This window comes from Syngnathus leptorhynchus, chromosome 15 (genome assembly GCF_054491065.1).
Source record: "Syngnathus leptorhynchus isolate UIUO chromosome 15, UIUO_Slep, whole genome shotgun sequence".
NCBI classification, from domain to species: Eukaryota; Metazoa; Chordata; class Actinopteri; order Syngnathiformes; family Syngnathidae; genus Syngnathus; species Syngnathus leptorhynchus.
Genome location: NC_141209.1, coordinates 8,723,050 through 8,738,559, shown reverse-complemented (window position 1 = coordinate 8,738,559; position 15,510 = coordinate 8,723,050). Strand labels below are relative to the sequence as shown.

The window sequence follows — 15,510 nt, the reverse complement described above, 5'->3', positions numbered from 1 at the left end:
TATAGGGGTGAGTAATTTTTTCAACAGTTAATTTATTTTGTCACATTATTTATATGCTTGTACAAAAATGTTGCGAGGCGTTACCACACATAGTTTTCCTTTTTTTTCATGGTAGAAAATGCACGGGGACCCCAACAGGAGTTAATCGGTGTCAGGAAGCAGCCAACCATGAGTCCGATCATTCCAATGCAGTATCACGTTCCCGCAGGTAAACACTAGGGGGCGACCAACATCTTTTTTGTGTCATCTTTAGTAAGATTTTTTTTTTCTTGATATCATGCCATACTGCCCATTAAATAATTTTAAGGGAAAGTAAATATAAATAAAACTTTTGAGAATGGAAAAAACGCTACGCTAATAGTTTGAAAGTGCTATTACATTTTAATAGAGTGAAGTGACATTTAAACAGGTGCGCCGTTCACAGATTGCCATGTACATCCACAGTATGTGCTGTTGATGGGGCGTTAGGACCCGGCGGCGCACTTGCGAGGCAGCGCGCCGGCCCCGCTGCAGTGAGGGAGAACCAGCGAGCGAGCGAGCGAGCGAGCCGAGCATCTGGAGGAGCTGTGACCGGTCTGGGGAGGCGGTGGACGGGGAGAGAAAGAGAGAGAGGAAGGAAGGAAGGCAGGAAGGAGGCTCCGGGAGGACGAGACGAGAGGGGAGGAAGAAAAAAAAGGAGGCCCTCCCTGGACGCGGGGGGACGTCGGGTAATGTCTTCCTTTACCTTAAGTCCGTTTACGGCCTGGAGAGGGGAGGGAAGAAGGAAGGGGAAGGAAGGGGGCGTCGTGGCGGGCTAGCGGAAAGGGAGCACATCTAGGCGGAAGGCAGGAAGGAAGCTCGCTGGTGCGCGACGTTTGCCCTACATTAGACAGCTTAGAGTGACGAAAAAGATGGACCGCGAATGACCTCGCCAAACGCTGCAAGCAGGGCCTGGAAGAAGGCCCCCCCGATCCCCCAGTCTTATTGCAGCCAGAACCGCTCCCAATACCCTCCACCCCATTCCGTTCTTCATATTATAAATATGATTATTACGTATAATTGTCGGTGAATTATCACCAAGATGACACCTTCCGTTACCTTCTGTCAGCATTCAAACGGACAGGGGGCAAGTGAACGCATCACCTGTGCCGTTTTCTTAAAGCGTATACGTCCAAATGCATAGGGAATTGTGAGGAAAACACATTTAAAGGTACAGCAATGCATGTGCTCGGCACTAAAACGCACCAAAATGCTTCCTGTGAACACCCTTAAACAAAAGTAAACCAAATTGGGTGAAATAGCTAAACCAGCGCTGGGTTATTTACACTCAGTGACATGGGATTAGGATTTCACCTAGATTTTGTCCAACAAGGGGTAAAAACTACCAATACCCATGAGCTAAATTTACTAAGGAATGGGTCACTGGGTTATCAGTAAAGTTGTGGCTATAAAAAAACACACATTTTATTTAGAAGGAGAAGCAGCTTTCCCATCACATGAGGTTGCCACACACTTAAAACTGCTGGATCTACTTCAGTCAATTTGTTTTTTTTGGGTAATTTTTTACACAAAGTTGGGTCAAATTGACCTGATCCAATTTTTGATCCAAATTGAGTGTAGCTTTAAGTGTGCATATCAGTCACATGATATGTTTGGGCCAATTTTTACACTGGATGTTCTTCTGAATTTTTTGCCTTTGTATCCAGACTTCAGCTACTACGTATACTCTTAGAGAGAATGCTTAATTTATGTTTATTTTTATTTTCCAGAAGAAGAGAGGAGAGGGCTCATCACATTTTTTGTTCACTTTTTAATTTAAACTTTTGGAGTTCGCCATCCACCATCTCCCGCCCCACTCGCCATGCCGTCCAATGCCGTCATGGCTGCGTTCAAAGGCTCCGACTCGACGGGAAGCAGAACGGTAAGAATTTGGTCCAGATCTGCAGTAGCAAGTTTATAGTTTGTTTGAGCTCGTGCATCAGATGCTAACTTCTGTATCGTACGCGTTGTCTCACGTGATGGCACTTTGTGACGAGGGCTGTGGTTGTTGTTGAAGAGGACACGGCAGATGCAGTTTGGCGGGGAAGCTTGTGTCCTCTTCCTCATGTCTTCTTTCCATTACACAATACAGCCCTTGTTGCCTGGCAACAGCTTTAATCAGCGGCTATTCGGACAGAAATAGTGCACAGTCGGCATGGTAGTGGTACCCCTGGGCTATGATGCAGCTTCCTGGTGTTTGTTTGTTTTCCCCACGCCCTCCCCCCTCCGCCCCTCCCTCCTCCAAAACGCGGTTGAAGCCGAGTGTCAAAATGGTGTTTTGTTTGTTGTCGTGTTGATGAAGTCGCCTTGTGGCGACAGATCGAGTCAGCTCACAAAAGGTGACGTTCTTCACATGCAAATGATGGCGCCGCAGCGCCGGCGAGGCGCACGTGCCGAGCTGAGCAAGAAAATTAATTCAAATCGACGTTGAAACGTATCACCTGTGTGTGCTTGTCAAGATGATTGCATATTATCGCAATCACAATATTGAGGAAAAAAATGGCAATTGGATAATTTTTCAGAATTGTTCAGCCCTAGAAATGTTCACCAGGATAGATTGATGAACAAAGATTTTTCTTTTGTTGGAAAAAAATAATATTGAATAATAAATAGTCAAACAATCTTACTAATGTACATTTAGCATTTTTGGTTTTATTTGATGAAAAGATCTCATGTCAGCCTTGAGCTCGAAAGTGTGTACACCCGTCATCAGCAGCCTATTTGTACAGATAAAAGGCTACAGTATCAAGCATACAATGTTGTGTTGCACTCAGCAGCAGAATGAAAGCACGACGACAGCCGACATGCAGCCCATGACGGATGAGGTTCACAACGTTAGCGTCAAGCCGGTGCGGAAACGCAAACTTCTCACGGTGAGTACAAATACTTGATTTCACGTATTTGTGAGGACATCTTTGACATGTCACATTTAAAAACATCCAAATCACCCACGATCATTTATGGCCGTACTCAAATAGAGGAGCATTTGGGGCATTGTGAGTGAGTGAGTGAGTGAGTGAGTGAGTGAGTGAGTGAGTGAGTGAGTGAGTGAGTGAGTGTGTGTGTGTGTGTGTGTGTGTATGAGTCTGAATGACAGCTTGTATTTGTCAGTTAGTGTATTTTAGTTTGTGTCTCCATGTGCCTTTCCCAGACGGAAAGCGTCAGCGACTCCTTCCAAGATGGCGTCCAGGCCCGCCCCGGGGCCCTCCACAACGGTGACGCGGGTGGCCACATTCCAAATCGGACGTCCGACGTCCTCAAGCCGGAGAGGAGGGGAGCGGTGAACGGGATACTCAGGGAGCTTTCATCCTCCCCATCCCCCTCCTCCTCCTCTTCCTCCTCCTCCTCGTCCTTCACTTCTTCTTCCTCCTGCCGTCCAGAGGACGGCGTCCAAGGTCCGAGCCCCGACGAGAGGGACGACCGGACAGCGCCGCACAAAAAGCGAGCGAGACGGAAACTGGAGCGACCCACCAAATGTGAGTTGCTTGCGTGACTTCCAGACTTGCAGACATTAGTTAGTTATTAGTTTATAAAGCAAATCAATATTTCTTTTCAACAGTGAACATTAAAAAATAACACTAATTGTGCAAAATGTTAATATTTGTAATTTGTAATCTATTTTTAATAGGAGACATTTTCAATATTTTTAAGAGTAAATTGTATATTTTTTCTATTTAAATTGATTTTGATTCATTATTTTAATCTTTCTCTTCTGTAAATTTTTTTGTAATCGTACAAAAGGAATATTTTTTGTAAAATTTTCATAACAATGCAGTTACATCTTAATCATTGTATTTTTTTTTATTGAATTTGTAATTCCCCCCCCAGACAAAAAAAAAAAGCTCCATCCTTCCTAAGATGCTAGTTGTCGTTGTGTACATTCAAAGAAAGAAAGCAATAAATCACAGCAGTTCCCTGGGGAGGGAGATGATGACAGGCTGAGATGGAGATTAACCCCCCCACCCCCTCCTCTCTGAATGCCTCGCTTTCACTCACCCGCGACCTTGATGAGGGCCGAGAAGAAGAAGAGCAGCGTAGCGCAGCGTAGAGTAGCCGAGAGCGCCGCCTGGCAGCAAGCCTCCTTCGGGACTCCCGCTGGCTCAATGGCGTCATGCCAAGAATTGCTCTCCAGCTGCGGTTTCGGGTTCTCAGGGACCCTCGGTTTTAGCCTGAGTTGAACGTGAGAGCTAAAAACCTGTCTTGAAAGCCTAACCTTGGCTTTGAACCCCAAATCAAAACCATAACCCTTACTTGAAACTAAAGGCCAACTTGAAACTATCGCCCGAGGTGGAAAACAGAAAACTGGCTTCAACTCTTCATTTTGAAACCGGAAGACGTGTGGTGGAACTTGTTTTGTCAGCTGCCGCTTCTCGAGGCCTAGCGGGACCTCCATCAATCCTAAAGACGACGATGTTTAAATAAAGCGCCTGGGTAAAAATAAACCAAATGTAAATGCGCAGACGCGGCTTGTGTTTTGTCAGAGGAGGTTACACCAATGAATTTTGTTGGCACGCTGACTCCATTTTTCCATCCAGTTTTTTCTCCTTGAAGGGTTGAGGCCAGAAAAAGCAGGGTGGTATACTTCTCAAGACGATGCAAAGAAAGATGTGGCAATAGTGGAAATTAAGTGTCTTTTTCCTCTGCAGATGTGGAACACACGGAGCAAGATGACAGTGAAGTGGTCAAGAGCGAGGTAAGTGTCCTTTTTATGATCCCGACCATCCTGGGTTACGCGTCAGTTAGCTTAGCTTAGCTTGGTTTAGCATAGAAACTGGACCAAGGATGTTATTTTGGCACACAATGGATGAACTGACAATTCACAAGCACAGGAAGCAGGTTGATCGTTTTGCAAAAACGATTGAGGAGATGAGCAAGTTGCTCATTCTGTAAAAATGAGTGGCTACGAGGCAGTTAGCCGAGGTTCGTATTAAGACGAGAAAGTCGGTGGCTAACGTGAAGTGAAACGCTTGCTCTTGGCCTTTACCAAAGAAATGGTACTTGGTGTTAAATTGTGAGACATCAAATACACTTGGAATTCCTCCGCGAATGTTGACACTCTATCGACAGACCGGAAGCTTCTTTTGGAAGAAACGCGTAGCTAACTTTGAATTTTTAAAAAACAGGGAGATCGTGGGAGGCTGCGCGGGGGAGTTGGCGGGGAGATCAGCCTTCGTCAGAGGCCCGTGCCCAGAATAACCTTCCAGGCCGGAGACCCTTATTACATTAGCAAGCGGACCCGAGAGGAGTGGCTGGCCAAGTGGAAGATGGAGGTGAGTAGCACAGCCACCGCCATCTTGAAGGGGGCACGGGGGGGGGTTGCCAGATGTCGGGAGCCAAGTGTATTTGATGGCTATCACGTGACTGTACCTTTTGATGTCAGTCCATTTCCTGGCTGAGCAAGCCTCACGTGCTTCCCACATTTCCTGCTTTTGTGCTGCCAATCGCGTTTGCGGGGGAACAAAAAACTCACATGAAGCCACGTCGATGTCATGAGCTGGGGCCGGTGCTCCTGTAGGTTTTAGTTTGGCGTGATTACTGATGGCTACCATGGAAATGAAGCCTCACTTTATTCCTATCATCTTGGACTTGACCCATTGATGCTCATGTCAGCTGCAAATTTTGACATTGTCCTTTTTTGCCAGTCAATCAGTCCAGGTACTCCGGCTTCCTCTCATAGTCCATAAACTTGGTTCTTTTGTAGACTCGAAATTGCCCCCGAGTGTGAATGCTTGTTGATCTGCATCATACATCTTAGAGATTTTTTTTTTTTTTTTTGCATCCTGGTCAAATGTTGTTCCTGGTTGCGTAGTGGCTCGGCATGTGGGACTTTATATATCCATTTCTCCTTCCATGTGCCACCCCTCCCCCACTACGCCTTCCCCCACTCAGCTCTGCTCAACGTGTGGCCATAAAAGTGACCGGGTGGAGGAAATATTGACACACGTAGCAGAATGGCCACAACAAGTGGCTGAAGTTTGGTGCACCCATTTATTTTATGTTATTTTATTTTGTCATTTTTTTGTTTTACCAACAAAGGTGCCCTAAAGGCATTAATTGCATGGAGGGTTAAGAAAGGGTTTTTAGATGTCAGGATGCCACTGCACGACCACATGGTGGCTTAAGGGGCTTTTTAATTATTTAATTATTTATTTATTTTCCTCTCCAAAAAATGCACCTACTCTTACAGTGGCTCTCCCTGCCCCATTCATAACTCTGTGCCTTGCAGATTTTGAAGCGTTTTGTGGCTACTTGTGCGCTCACTAGAAAGCCTCCTCCTGGCCGGGCGCCAGATGCTCGGCGAGTCCCCTCCAGCCAACCAGATATGCGTTTGGGCCACCACCTGACCCTGAATTCCCAGACAAAGAAATGTGCATGCCTGTGTGAGTGAGTGGAAGTGAGGGAAGGGGCGGGGGCAGGGGCTTGAAAAGAAAAAAAAAGGAAGAAGAGACCTCCACACTGGCTGGACTATGAGGCTCGTGTTTGGGTATGTGCACTTGCATTATTTGTTTGCATGCTTGGTCTGATTGAGTAGAATATGCTGACTGCAGCCATTTTCCATTTGGGACTTGTTGTTGTTGTGTTGTGCGCGCCATCTGCCTGGGAAAGGAAGAATTTGAGCGAGCAGGATTCGGCTGAGTTGTTTGAGTGGTGGGGCTTTTTTTTTTTCACCCCCACGTGAGGGTCGATTCGTGCAGCAACTATTTCCTGTTCCACTGCGGCACCTTGTAGTAGTTGTAGTGCTTGTAGTGGTTTTGCTCACGTGCAAGATCCACAAAGTGGGCAAGAGAGAAAAATGATCGAAGCAGCACTTTGACAAAAGAGGCTTCAAGCTTTGTGTTGGCTCTGCCAGTTTGCAATCAAACCAAAGCAGAGCGAATTACATTTTTTGTATTTGAAACAACCTCACAGCTTTGGCTTAGGAAAACTCTGCTTAGCTGAATGTTAACAAATTCCGTTGACATGCTAACTGTTAGCATCAATGTTGGGGCTATACCAGCAACCTTCCATTGAACACCAACAGTGAAGCAACACATGTAGACAGATAAAATCACGAGCATATATTCTTTATCCTTCATCAAATTTTGCTATGACATCTTTTTTTTCTTTTTTTTAATTAAATAGAAAACGAGTTTGTATTTGGCCATTTTTCAGCCGGTTAGTCTCAAGGCTAAGCTATATGTGAAGCTAACTGTACAGAGCCCAGCAGACAAAACAGCTCCCACTTTCGTCTTCCTGGCCGTTGAGCTGCGGAACCAGCAAAGGTCAGACTTCCTTTTGCGTGGTGGCGGTGGCGTTGCATGAGGAAGTCAACCCATGTGAGCCATGCTAGACGCTTCATCTTCCTGCCGCTGCGGCTTTTTCACTTTTCAGAAAAGACACATCATGGCGGCTGAAAATTTTCCCCGCCTTTGAGTGCACTCTGTCACCCTTTGAGGCCCCGACGGGGCGTCGGAGTGAACCCGAGTCGGATTATCAACTTGTCTCAGATCTCTGCGAGAGGCAAAACTTCACTTTCAGTCCAAAATAGGGGTTCAAACATCTCAAGGGGAATTTGGGTAGGTTGCAAGCGCGAGTTGAGAGGTTAAGGGTTTCAAATTAATTCTTCAAGCCTGGGTCGTGGTTTCCAATTGTTGTCTTAAAAAGGGTAAAAGTATTAAAGGAAAGTTTTAAGCTATGGTCGGGGTTTGAAATGGTCTGCGCTGTGGATTTATTGTGGTGTGGCCCCAAGTGTCAGCGAGCGTGTAAACCATCAAGATTGCCTTCATTGTTGCCTTCATTGTGTCTTCGCCGCTTCTTAACCCCCGTTCGTCTTTGAGAAGAGCCCAAGTGAATGTACACTGTGAGGCCCCCCGAAAAGGGAGGAGTAGGGGGGCGCTGGGTCACATTTACAAGTGGGAGGAAGTCTTGTAGTCTGGTTTTTACTGAAACTGGAGCGGCAAACAGGACGGGCTGGAGTGTGCCCAGTGAGCGAGATGCACCATGTGGCCCTCGAGGCTTTTAAGCAGCTAGTGCGAATATTTAGAAAACACCAGCAGCCTCTCGATTGAACAGCATATGTTTCGACGCCACTCCCACCCTTAGAGAGCTTATTGTTTACAGGAGGGGGGGGGGGGCTTTTTTTCTGGCTGACGCCTTTCTCAGCTTTGCAAATTGCGCAATGTCTGTATGTACGTTCATGACGATAAATCAGCTTGGGATTTTAAAAGGAGCTCCATAGCCTGGGTTAAGGTTTGAACTAAGTCTTAGAGATTTCACGTCAAGGTTAGAGTTTCAAATTTGGGTTTCAATCCTAAATTTGAGTTTCCCCTCGCAGACTCGGGTTCCGTGTAGTTCTCACGTGTTCATCTCTTTTTTTTTTTTTTTCCAGGCAGAGAAAAAGGCCAAACTGATGTCAGCTATGAACACAATAACGGATCCAGAGCCAGGCAAGAAAACCGAAAGATCAGAACAGGACATTTCGCCCAGTCGGCTGTCAGCTCTCAAAGCGCCTCCACAGGAGCTCCGCCAACCTCTGCAGCAACGCAAGCCTCCGCCGCCTCCGTGTCCGCCTCAGCAGCAACCTCAACTTTCTTTGCCACAACAACAACAACAGCAGCAGCAGCCTACGGAGCCCGCCTCACCTACAGTGGCCACCACCCCTGAGCCTGTCGTCATTGTAGGTGGAGACAAGACGTCCCCCAAAGCTGCAGACACTGAGCCCGAGTATGAGGTAGGAAGACGATAGCCTGGTCGAGCACTTTTTGACAGTCACAACGCTTGAAGAAATGGAAAATTGAAAAAAAAATCTGAGCAAGTGTCATTTCAGAATGAGTAAACGCTGCCGTGTGGCGTTTGCAGGACGATCGTGGTTTTGGCATTGGCGACCTGGTCTGGGGCAAGCTGCGAGGCTTCTCCTGGTGGCCGGGGCGAATCGTGTCCTGGTGGATGACGGGGCGCAGCAGAGCCGCAGAGGGGACCAGATGGGTTATGTGGTTCGGGGACGGCAAATTCTCAGTGGTGACTATTTCCTTTATTTCCCAACTTGACATGTTTGGATCACGGAGTGACGGGAAAGTGAAGGCTTTCTCTGTTTTCCTTTTTAGGTTTGTGTTGAGAAACTCTTGCCCCTCAGTTCCTTCAACAATGCCTTTCACCAACCGACCTACAACAAGCAGCCCATGTACAAAAAAGCAATCTACGAGGTGCTACAGGTAAGAGCATGACATGTGAAAGCCTTGGGAAGAGTTCCAATTTCTGGCTTGAAGAGAAGGTCAGGATGAGCCAAAGGGATGACTTTTGCTGGTTAACATGGTGAACCCAGGTGGCCAGCAGCCGCGCAGGCAAAGCCTTCACGCTCCGTCCAGACAGCGACCACAGCGATAGCTCCAAATCTGTGGATCTCCTCAACAAGGAGATGATCCAGTGGGCTTCAGCAGGGTTTCAGCCGACCGGACCCAAAGGCTTGGAGCCACCGGAGGGTAAGCACAAGAAGAGTCGAGGCAAAGTCGAGCTTTTGTAGCTTCTAACGAATGTTGAAACCCACAGAAGAACGCAACCCATACAAGGAGGTCTACCCAGAGATGTGGGTGGAGCCGGAAGCCGCCTCCTACACGCCGCCACCACCGCCCGCGAAGAAGCCTCGAAAGAGCAACCAAGAGAAACCCAGGGTCAAGGACATCATCGACGACGGAATGCGAGGTAAGAGAGTCTCGTTTCATGCAAACGAAGAGCATGTCTCTTCTACTGGGTCAGAATAGACTGACTCCTGTGGTGTACCGCAGGGATGCCTTCTAGGCCCCCTCTTGCTGCTCACTCACATAACTCTTATTAGTCTTTTGCACATCAACTTTCTGACTGCCTTTTTGAGGGTCTCAACATTTGGGAACATTTCTCAAGTTGTTGTAAGGTCTGTCTTAACAGGACGCAGTCAAAAATCTCATGCGCAAAATAGAACCGGATCCAATCGATTGTGATGATAGCGCGTTGTCGTTTCAGAGCGACTCATCTACGAAGTGAGACAAAAGTGCCGCAGCATCGAAGGTAAGTCACGCAAACGGTCGCCGAGTCTTTGTCCCCTGTGACAAGTTGTCAACTTCTCCACACAGACATCTGCATCTCCTGCGGGAGTCTAAACGTTAGCCTGGAGCACCCGCTGTTTGCAGGAGGAATGTGCCTGGGCTGCAAGGTGGGAGACTGCGCCAACTAATGGCTTCTTCAAAATCGTGCAGGCTTTAGCATGTTGTCGACGTGATGTTTTCAGAACTGCTTTTTGGAGTGCGCCTACCAATATGACGACGATGGCTATCAGTCGTACTGCACCATCTGCTGCGGCGGACGCGAGGTCCTCATGTGCGGCAACAACAACTGCTGCCGGTAAATCGTGGGGACGTCCTTTCCAAGTCAAAGTGTAGTCAAGTGTCAGTTTTGAATTCAAAGGCATTTGTGGCCAGGTGCTTCTGTGTGAAGTGCGTGGACCTCCTGGTGGGCCAGGGCGCCGCCCACGCTGCCATCAAGGAGGACCCGTGGAAGTGCTACATGTGTGGCCACAAGGGGGCGTACGGTTTACTGGACCGCCGCCCCGATTGGACCTGCCGCCTGCAACATTTCTTCGCCAACAACCATGACCAGGATTTCGTATGTGACGCGCACGCTAATGTTCGGCTTACCGTTGTCGCGTGGTGATGATGTCACAAGGTGTTGCCGCCCTCACAATTTAGTAACGGCGTGTTCTTCGCATTGCGCCACAGCAACCGACAAAGCTCTACCCACCCATTGGGGTAGAGAAGAGGAAGCCAATCAGAGTCCTGTCGCTATTCGATGGCATAGCAACGGGTGAGATACATGCGCAAGATTTGTCCGACGGCCAAACCACTGACGGGCTGGCGTGCCTCCTTGTGGTTCAGGGCTGCTGGTGCTGCGTGAGCTGGGCATCCAGGTAGAGCGCTACGTGGCCTCGGAGGTGTGCGAGGACTCCATCACGGTGGGGCTTGTGCGGCATCAGGGCCGCATCATGTACGTGGGCGACGTCAGGAGCGTCACACGGAAACACGTGGGTTTAACCAAGTTCGCCTTTTGACGATGGTGTCATTAAAAGTGTCATTTAATCTTCCATCCATGCTTGTTATCTTTGCAGATCCAAGAGTGGGGTCCTTTTGATTTGGTCATCGGTGGGAGTCCGTGCAACGACCTCTCCATCGTCAACCCCGCGAGGAAAGGCCTTTACGGTGGGCGGATAAGCGGTTGTTAATATTTTGGGGTTTCTCTATATTAAACGCATTGTTGATATCTGTGTGGACCGTGCCGCCGCAAAAGAGGGCACGGGCCGCTTGTTCTTCGAGTTCTACAGGCTGCTGCACGAGGCTCGGCCTAAGACGGGGGAGGAGCGGCCTTTCTTTTGGCTCTTTGAGAATGTGGTGGCCATGGGCGTCAGCGACAAGAGGGACATATCTCGCTTTCTGGAGGTACGCCCACGTGCCAGGCAAACGTGCTCCTGGATTTCCGCCAATGACATCATCTAGTGTGCCTTGGGAAATGTGCACCAGTGCCAAACATTAGTCTAACGCCCTCTAGCCGCAGCAAAAGCTCTTGATTGATATTTCTTTGTGTGTTGTGGTCTCCCTCCTCTGGTGGTCAGTGCAACCCGGTGATGATCGATGCCAAGGAAGTGTCAGCCGCCCATCGCGCCCGCTACTTCTGGGGTAACCTTCCTGGCATGAACAGGTCGGTGGGTGAATGGTGAGGGAAAGCATCCACGTGAACTCAAACATGATTGGTTCGATCACCGTAGTAGCCGTGGCTTTCCTCTTGTCTTTTACAGTTTGGGAAATTTTGGAAGCTTTAGTTTATCTACGAGAGGCTTTGGGACGTATCGAACCTTTGTGCGTGCTTTTGAATATTTAATTGACATACAGCAATGTTGTCATCCAGAAATAATCATGATGCAAGATGGCTGATGAGTTCTTGCCCATCGATTTGTCTCAAGCAAAACCTTTCCTCCTCAGGCCTCTGGCGGCCATGTGCAATGACAAGTTGGACCTGCAGGACTGCTTAGAACACGGCAGAACCGCCAAGGTGCGCTACGCGCGTGACACCGGGCCCGCACATGTGCTAAAACGTGTGGCTTACTTGTCGCTTTCTTGTGGCGTTTGTCAGTTTGACAAGGTGAGGACCATCACCACCAGGTCCAACTCCATCAAGCAGGGCAAGGACCACCACTTTCCCGTCTTCATGAACGAGAAGGAGGACATACTGTGGTGCACCGAGATGGAGCGGTAAGCACCAACCAATGAAAAGGGCTTTGATTGCAATTTTATGACTGAGGACAAAGACAGGGAAAAGCCAACCCCATCAATTTCAGTCAACAGCAAAAATGTTGAAAATGGCTTCATTCATCCGTCTCATCCTTATTTCTCCTTGAACTTGTCCGACTTCCAGCTCGTTGGCGTTTCTCCATTTCTCTCGTCGTGACAAACCGACAATCTTTATCTGTACTAATTTCAAATCCAAAGCTGCGTAGCAACCAGACTTTTCAAACCCCCTTTGGCAATTTGCTCTCATCCACGATTCTCATTGGCCGTCCTTTCTGCATCTCCATCAGGATCTTTGGCTTCCCGGTCCACTACACGGACGTGTCCAACATGAGCCGACTGGCCCGGCAGCGTTTGCTGGGCCGATCGTGGAGCGTTCCCGTCATCCGCCATCTCTTTGCACCGCTCAAAGATTACTTTGCTTGCGTTTGAGGGCCGGTTTTGCGACGTCAGAGCCTTGAGCCTCCGGAGTTTTACGCTCGGTGTAGACTTCACACGTTCTATTTGTTATTCTAATTTAATTTTGTAACAGTGTTATTATCACCTCAATTTGTTTTTGTGCAAGCTATACTTGAGACTATGCTTTCGGAGAAGAGCTAAACACGGGGCGAGCGTACTGTATGATTTTTTGCTGTGCTTCCGGCGTAAAGGGAGCTCCAAGAATCCCCCAAAAAAACAAAAAAACACAGAGATCACATATACCTCGTCGTTTACAGCTTCTGAAGGTAATAAAATAAAATAAGAAGGTACTACTACTACTGTAATATGGCTACAATGCCGTGGTGCTCAGCAACGGCGGGAAATATCGTCTTTGCTTGAAAAAACAAACAAGTGTTGAAGACGCTTGTGCTTTTTTGCAGCTTTTCTACAAGTTCTTAATGGTGCTCACTTGTTCACAACTCGCCTTCCTCAAGTGCACAAACTAAGCTCAGCGATGACATTTCCCGCCGTTGGAAAAAAATAACGTCGCGTTCCAAATTGTGCGACGACATTCACTGTACATTTAGTGTGAGGTGGAGAAAAAAAAAAAAAACTCAACATGGTGCAGCTTCACAAAAGCCCTTCTACCTTTTGATAGCAATTTTATGTGTGCTGTTGTATCAACATTATAAAAGCACTTTTATACTTTTATTTCCTTTTTTTGTATTTGATTTTTAAATCTAGGTTGATGTGATTTATTTTACGGTGATGTGAACTACGCTGGCGCAATACGTTTTTGTGTACTGTAGGGCTGTGCCAATAGTGGGAAAACAATATGGATTGTTTTTTTTCTTTAAATATTATGAAAGCTTTTATTATAGGACACATTGTATAGTCAGAGCCCCCCCGCCTCCGCTTTTGGTTGTTGTAAAGCGGCGATAAATATACATGGCGTGTCAAACCGCCCAGGTTGTTAAGATTGTAATGTAGAAAACAGCCTTTCTTAAACACAGCACCAACTCCACCCCAAACAAAAGCTGTCAAAGGTTCCTAAAAACAAGCAGTTTTGTTCAAACGGCAAGATTGGTGCACCAACCAAAACCATCTCTCTTGATTGTAATCATGCAAAAGCTTAACATGGAGGATTTAGGCGTTGGCTTGTCAAAACAAAAAACTGACAACATATATAAAAAAATGTTTTGAATGCCTATTTAAAATATTTGAACTCAATCTCTTAATGTAACAAAGTTCTTAAGTGACCTTATCGCCACCCGTTTCTTACCTTGCCGCAAAACACCCATTGTCTTGTTTTGATTTTTGAAATGTAATGGAAATGTACAAATGTAATTCTTGGCTAATATATAATCAAATGAGTGTTTTTTGTTGTTTTAAAAGAAAAATCATGTGATGAATTTTGATTGCGATTTAGATGTAGTTTGGTCCAGTGTTTCCCAACCTTTATTCAGCAGCGACGCATATTTTACATGAGGAAAATCTCACTTCCAATGAAAATGTCATAGAAACTATATGTACTGAAATAATGTTACTATGACTAATAGATAAATTGTGGTCACAATTAATGAGTGCCTAATATAGACTCATTTAGTTGAACAAAAACTACAACAGGTTAATTGTACGTTCTACCCTCCAGGGGAAGAGCATGTTCTGCCTGTCACTATACATCACTGGCATAAATAGAAATGTCATAGAGAATTTGTGGACCTATTAAGTGAAATTACAGGTTTAGTTGGATGCCTATTCCTCATCGGTTGTTGCCTTTTGCCACGCACGATTCCCGTATTTCTCGCAGTTTTGTGACGTCATTGCACAGGCCTCCACCGGCGGTGTGTTTTTAAGATTTTTTAACGCAGCAAATATTGGGACTTACTCTATTCAATTTACGGCATCTAACAATCTGTTTTATTGGGAAGAAAAAAATCGAAGAAGTTTTATTACATTATTTTAGACTTTAAGGGATTGCTGTAGTCGGTGCTTATTTGTGGGACAGTTGTGAGGAAGAAAAAAAACTGTAGCGTGATGTATTGATGCGCTTGTTTTTTTCCCCCCGACATTCTGATTGGTGAAGTTCTCCATGTCTGTTTTTTAACTGTTTTTCCACAACACTGGTCAAGACGCGTCGCTGCAGTCCACGCGACTTCTTTTCTAAAAGTGTCACTGTTGTTTATAGCCCATGTTTTTCAGTTCTGACCGAAAATGTAGCACTCAACCCTTCATTCACACATGTTAAGTGTCCAGAGAGAAGTTAAAGACTCCGTATGTAATTGTGCTGGAGAACACTTGAATAAATGTCTTGGGTTTTTTGTGGAAAAAAAAAGCATCTTGTTTGTGTCTCATTGTACACATTGCCAAACTTTAAACCGTGAAGTTTAGTATAGTAGTTGTTAATGTAAAAATATATATTTTTAAATCCTTAAATTTTAATTTTGTTAATGTCATGTACAGGTTAGAAAACAGAATTTTTGGGATTAGCCACATAATTAACCAATTAAAGTTTCAATTCAAATTACTGTACCAGCAAAATTCATTACTCACTCAATATGGCAGTGACTTCAACGCAAGACGCAACACTAAACGTGGTATCTATTTATAATGACTGTGATTGGTGATTTCCGTTGTTGGCCGCGCCTCTTGTCGCCTCTAATTGGTTGCTCAGGCGACCATCTGTGCCGAAAGTTAATCGTTCTAATTTAGGCAAACAAACCAGAAGCATTAGAGGAAACAACAGTATAAAATAAATGTTTGTAGTATTGCTTTTCTATTCTCA

At 46.2% G+C, this 15,510-nt stretch overlaps 1 protein-coding gene across 9 annotated transcripts; it reads left to right on the top strand.

Annotated features, from left to right (window-relative positions):
- The first annotated feature begins 442 nt into the window (after window positions 1-442).
- Window positions 443-15,045, top strand: LOC147045533 (DNA (cytosine-5)-methyltransferase 3A-like). 9 transcript variants are annotated; one of them, XM_085931125.1, is made up of 23 exons: window positions 443-707; window positions 1,749-1,900; window positions 2,796-2,891; window positions 3,170-3,494; window positions 4,665-4,711; window positions 5,142-5,288; window positions 8,387-8,728; window positions 8,857-9,015; window positions 9,102-9,209; window positions 9,320-9,476; window positions 9,544-9,696; window positions 9,994-10,038; window positions 10,104-10,183; window positions 10,259-10,371; window positions 10,449-10,632; window positions 10,746-10,830; window positions 10,902-11,047; window positions 11,132-11,222; window positions 11,311-11,459; window positions 11,633-11,733; window positions 12,000-12,069; window positions 12,151-12,269; window positions 12,596-15,045. In XM_085931125.1, the coding sequence occupies exons 2-23, from the start codon at window positions 1,841-1,843 to the stop codon at window positions 12,735-12,737; spliced, it is 2,919 nt and encodes a 972-aa protein (XP_085787251.1). In that variant the 5' UTR covers window positions 443-707; window positions 1,749-1,840; the 3' UTR covers window positions 12,738-15,045. The 9 variants fall into 9 exon arrangements, with proteins under 9 accessions (XP_085787251.1, XP_085787258.1, XP_085787252.1 ...); XM_085931132.1 differs by having other exon boundaries at window positions 2,793-2,891; window positions 9,547-9,696; window positions 11,633-11,718; XM_085931126.1 differs by having other exon boundaries at window positions 2,793-2,891; window positions 9,547-9,696.
- Window positions 15,046-15,510: the final 465 nt, after the last annotated feature.

Excerpts from the sequence above, each read along its gene's own strand:
- LOC147045533 (XM_085931124.1), top strand. The coding sequence starts at position 1,841 with ATGCCGTCCAATGCCGTCATGGCTGCGTTCAAAGGCTCCGACTCGACG. Across the intron at positions 3,495-4,664 it reads ACTGGAGCGACCCACCAAAT|ATGTGGAACACACGGAGCAA; the intron begins GTGAGTTGCTTG and ends TTTCCTCTGCAG. Across the intron at positions 12,070-12,150 it reads AACACGGCAGAACCGCCAAG|TTTGACAAGGTGAGGACCAT; the intron begins GTGCGCTACGCG and ends GGCGTTTGTCAG.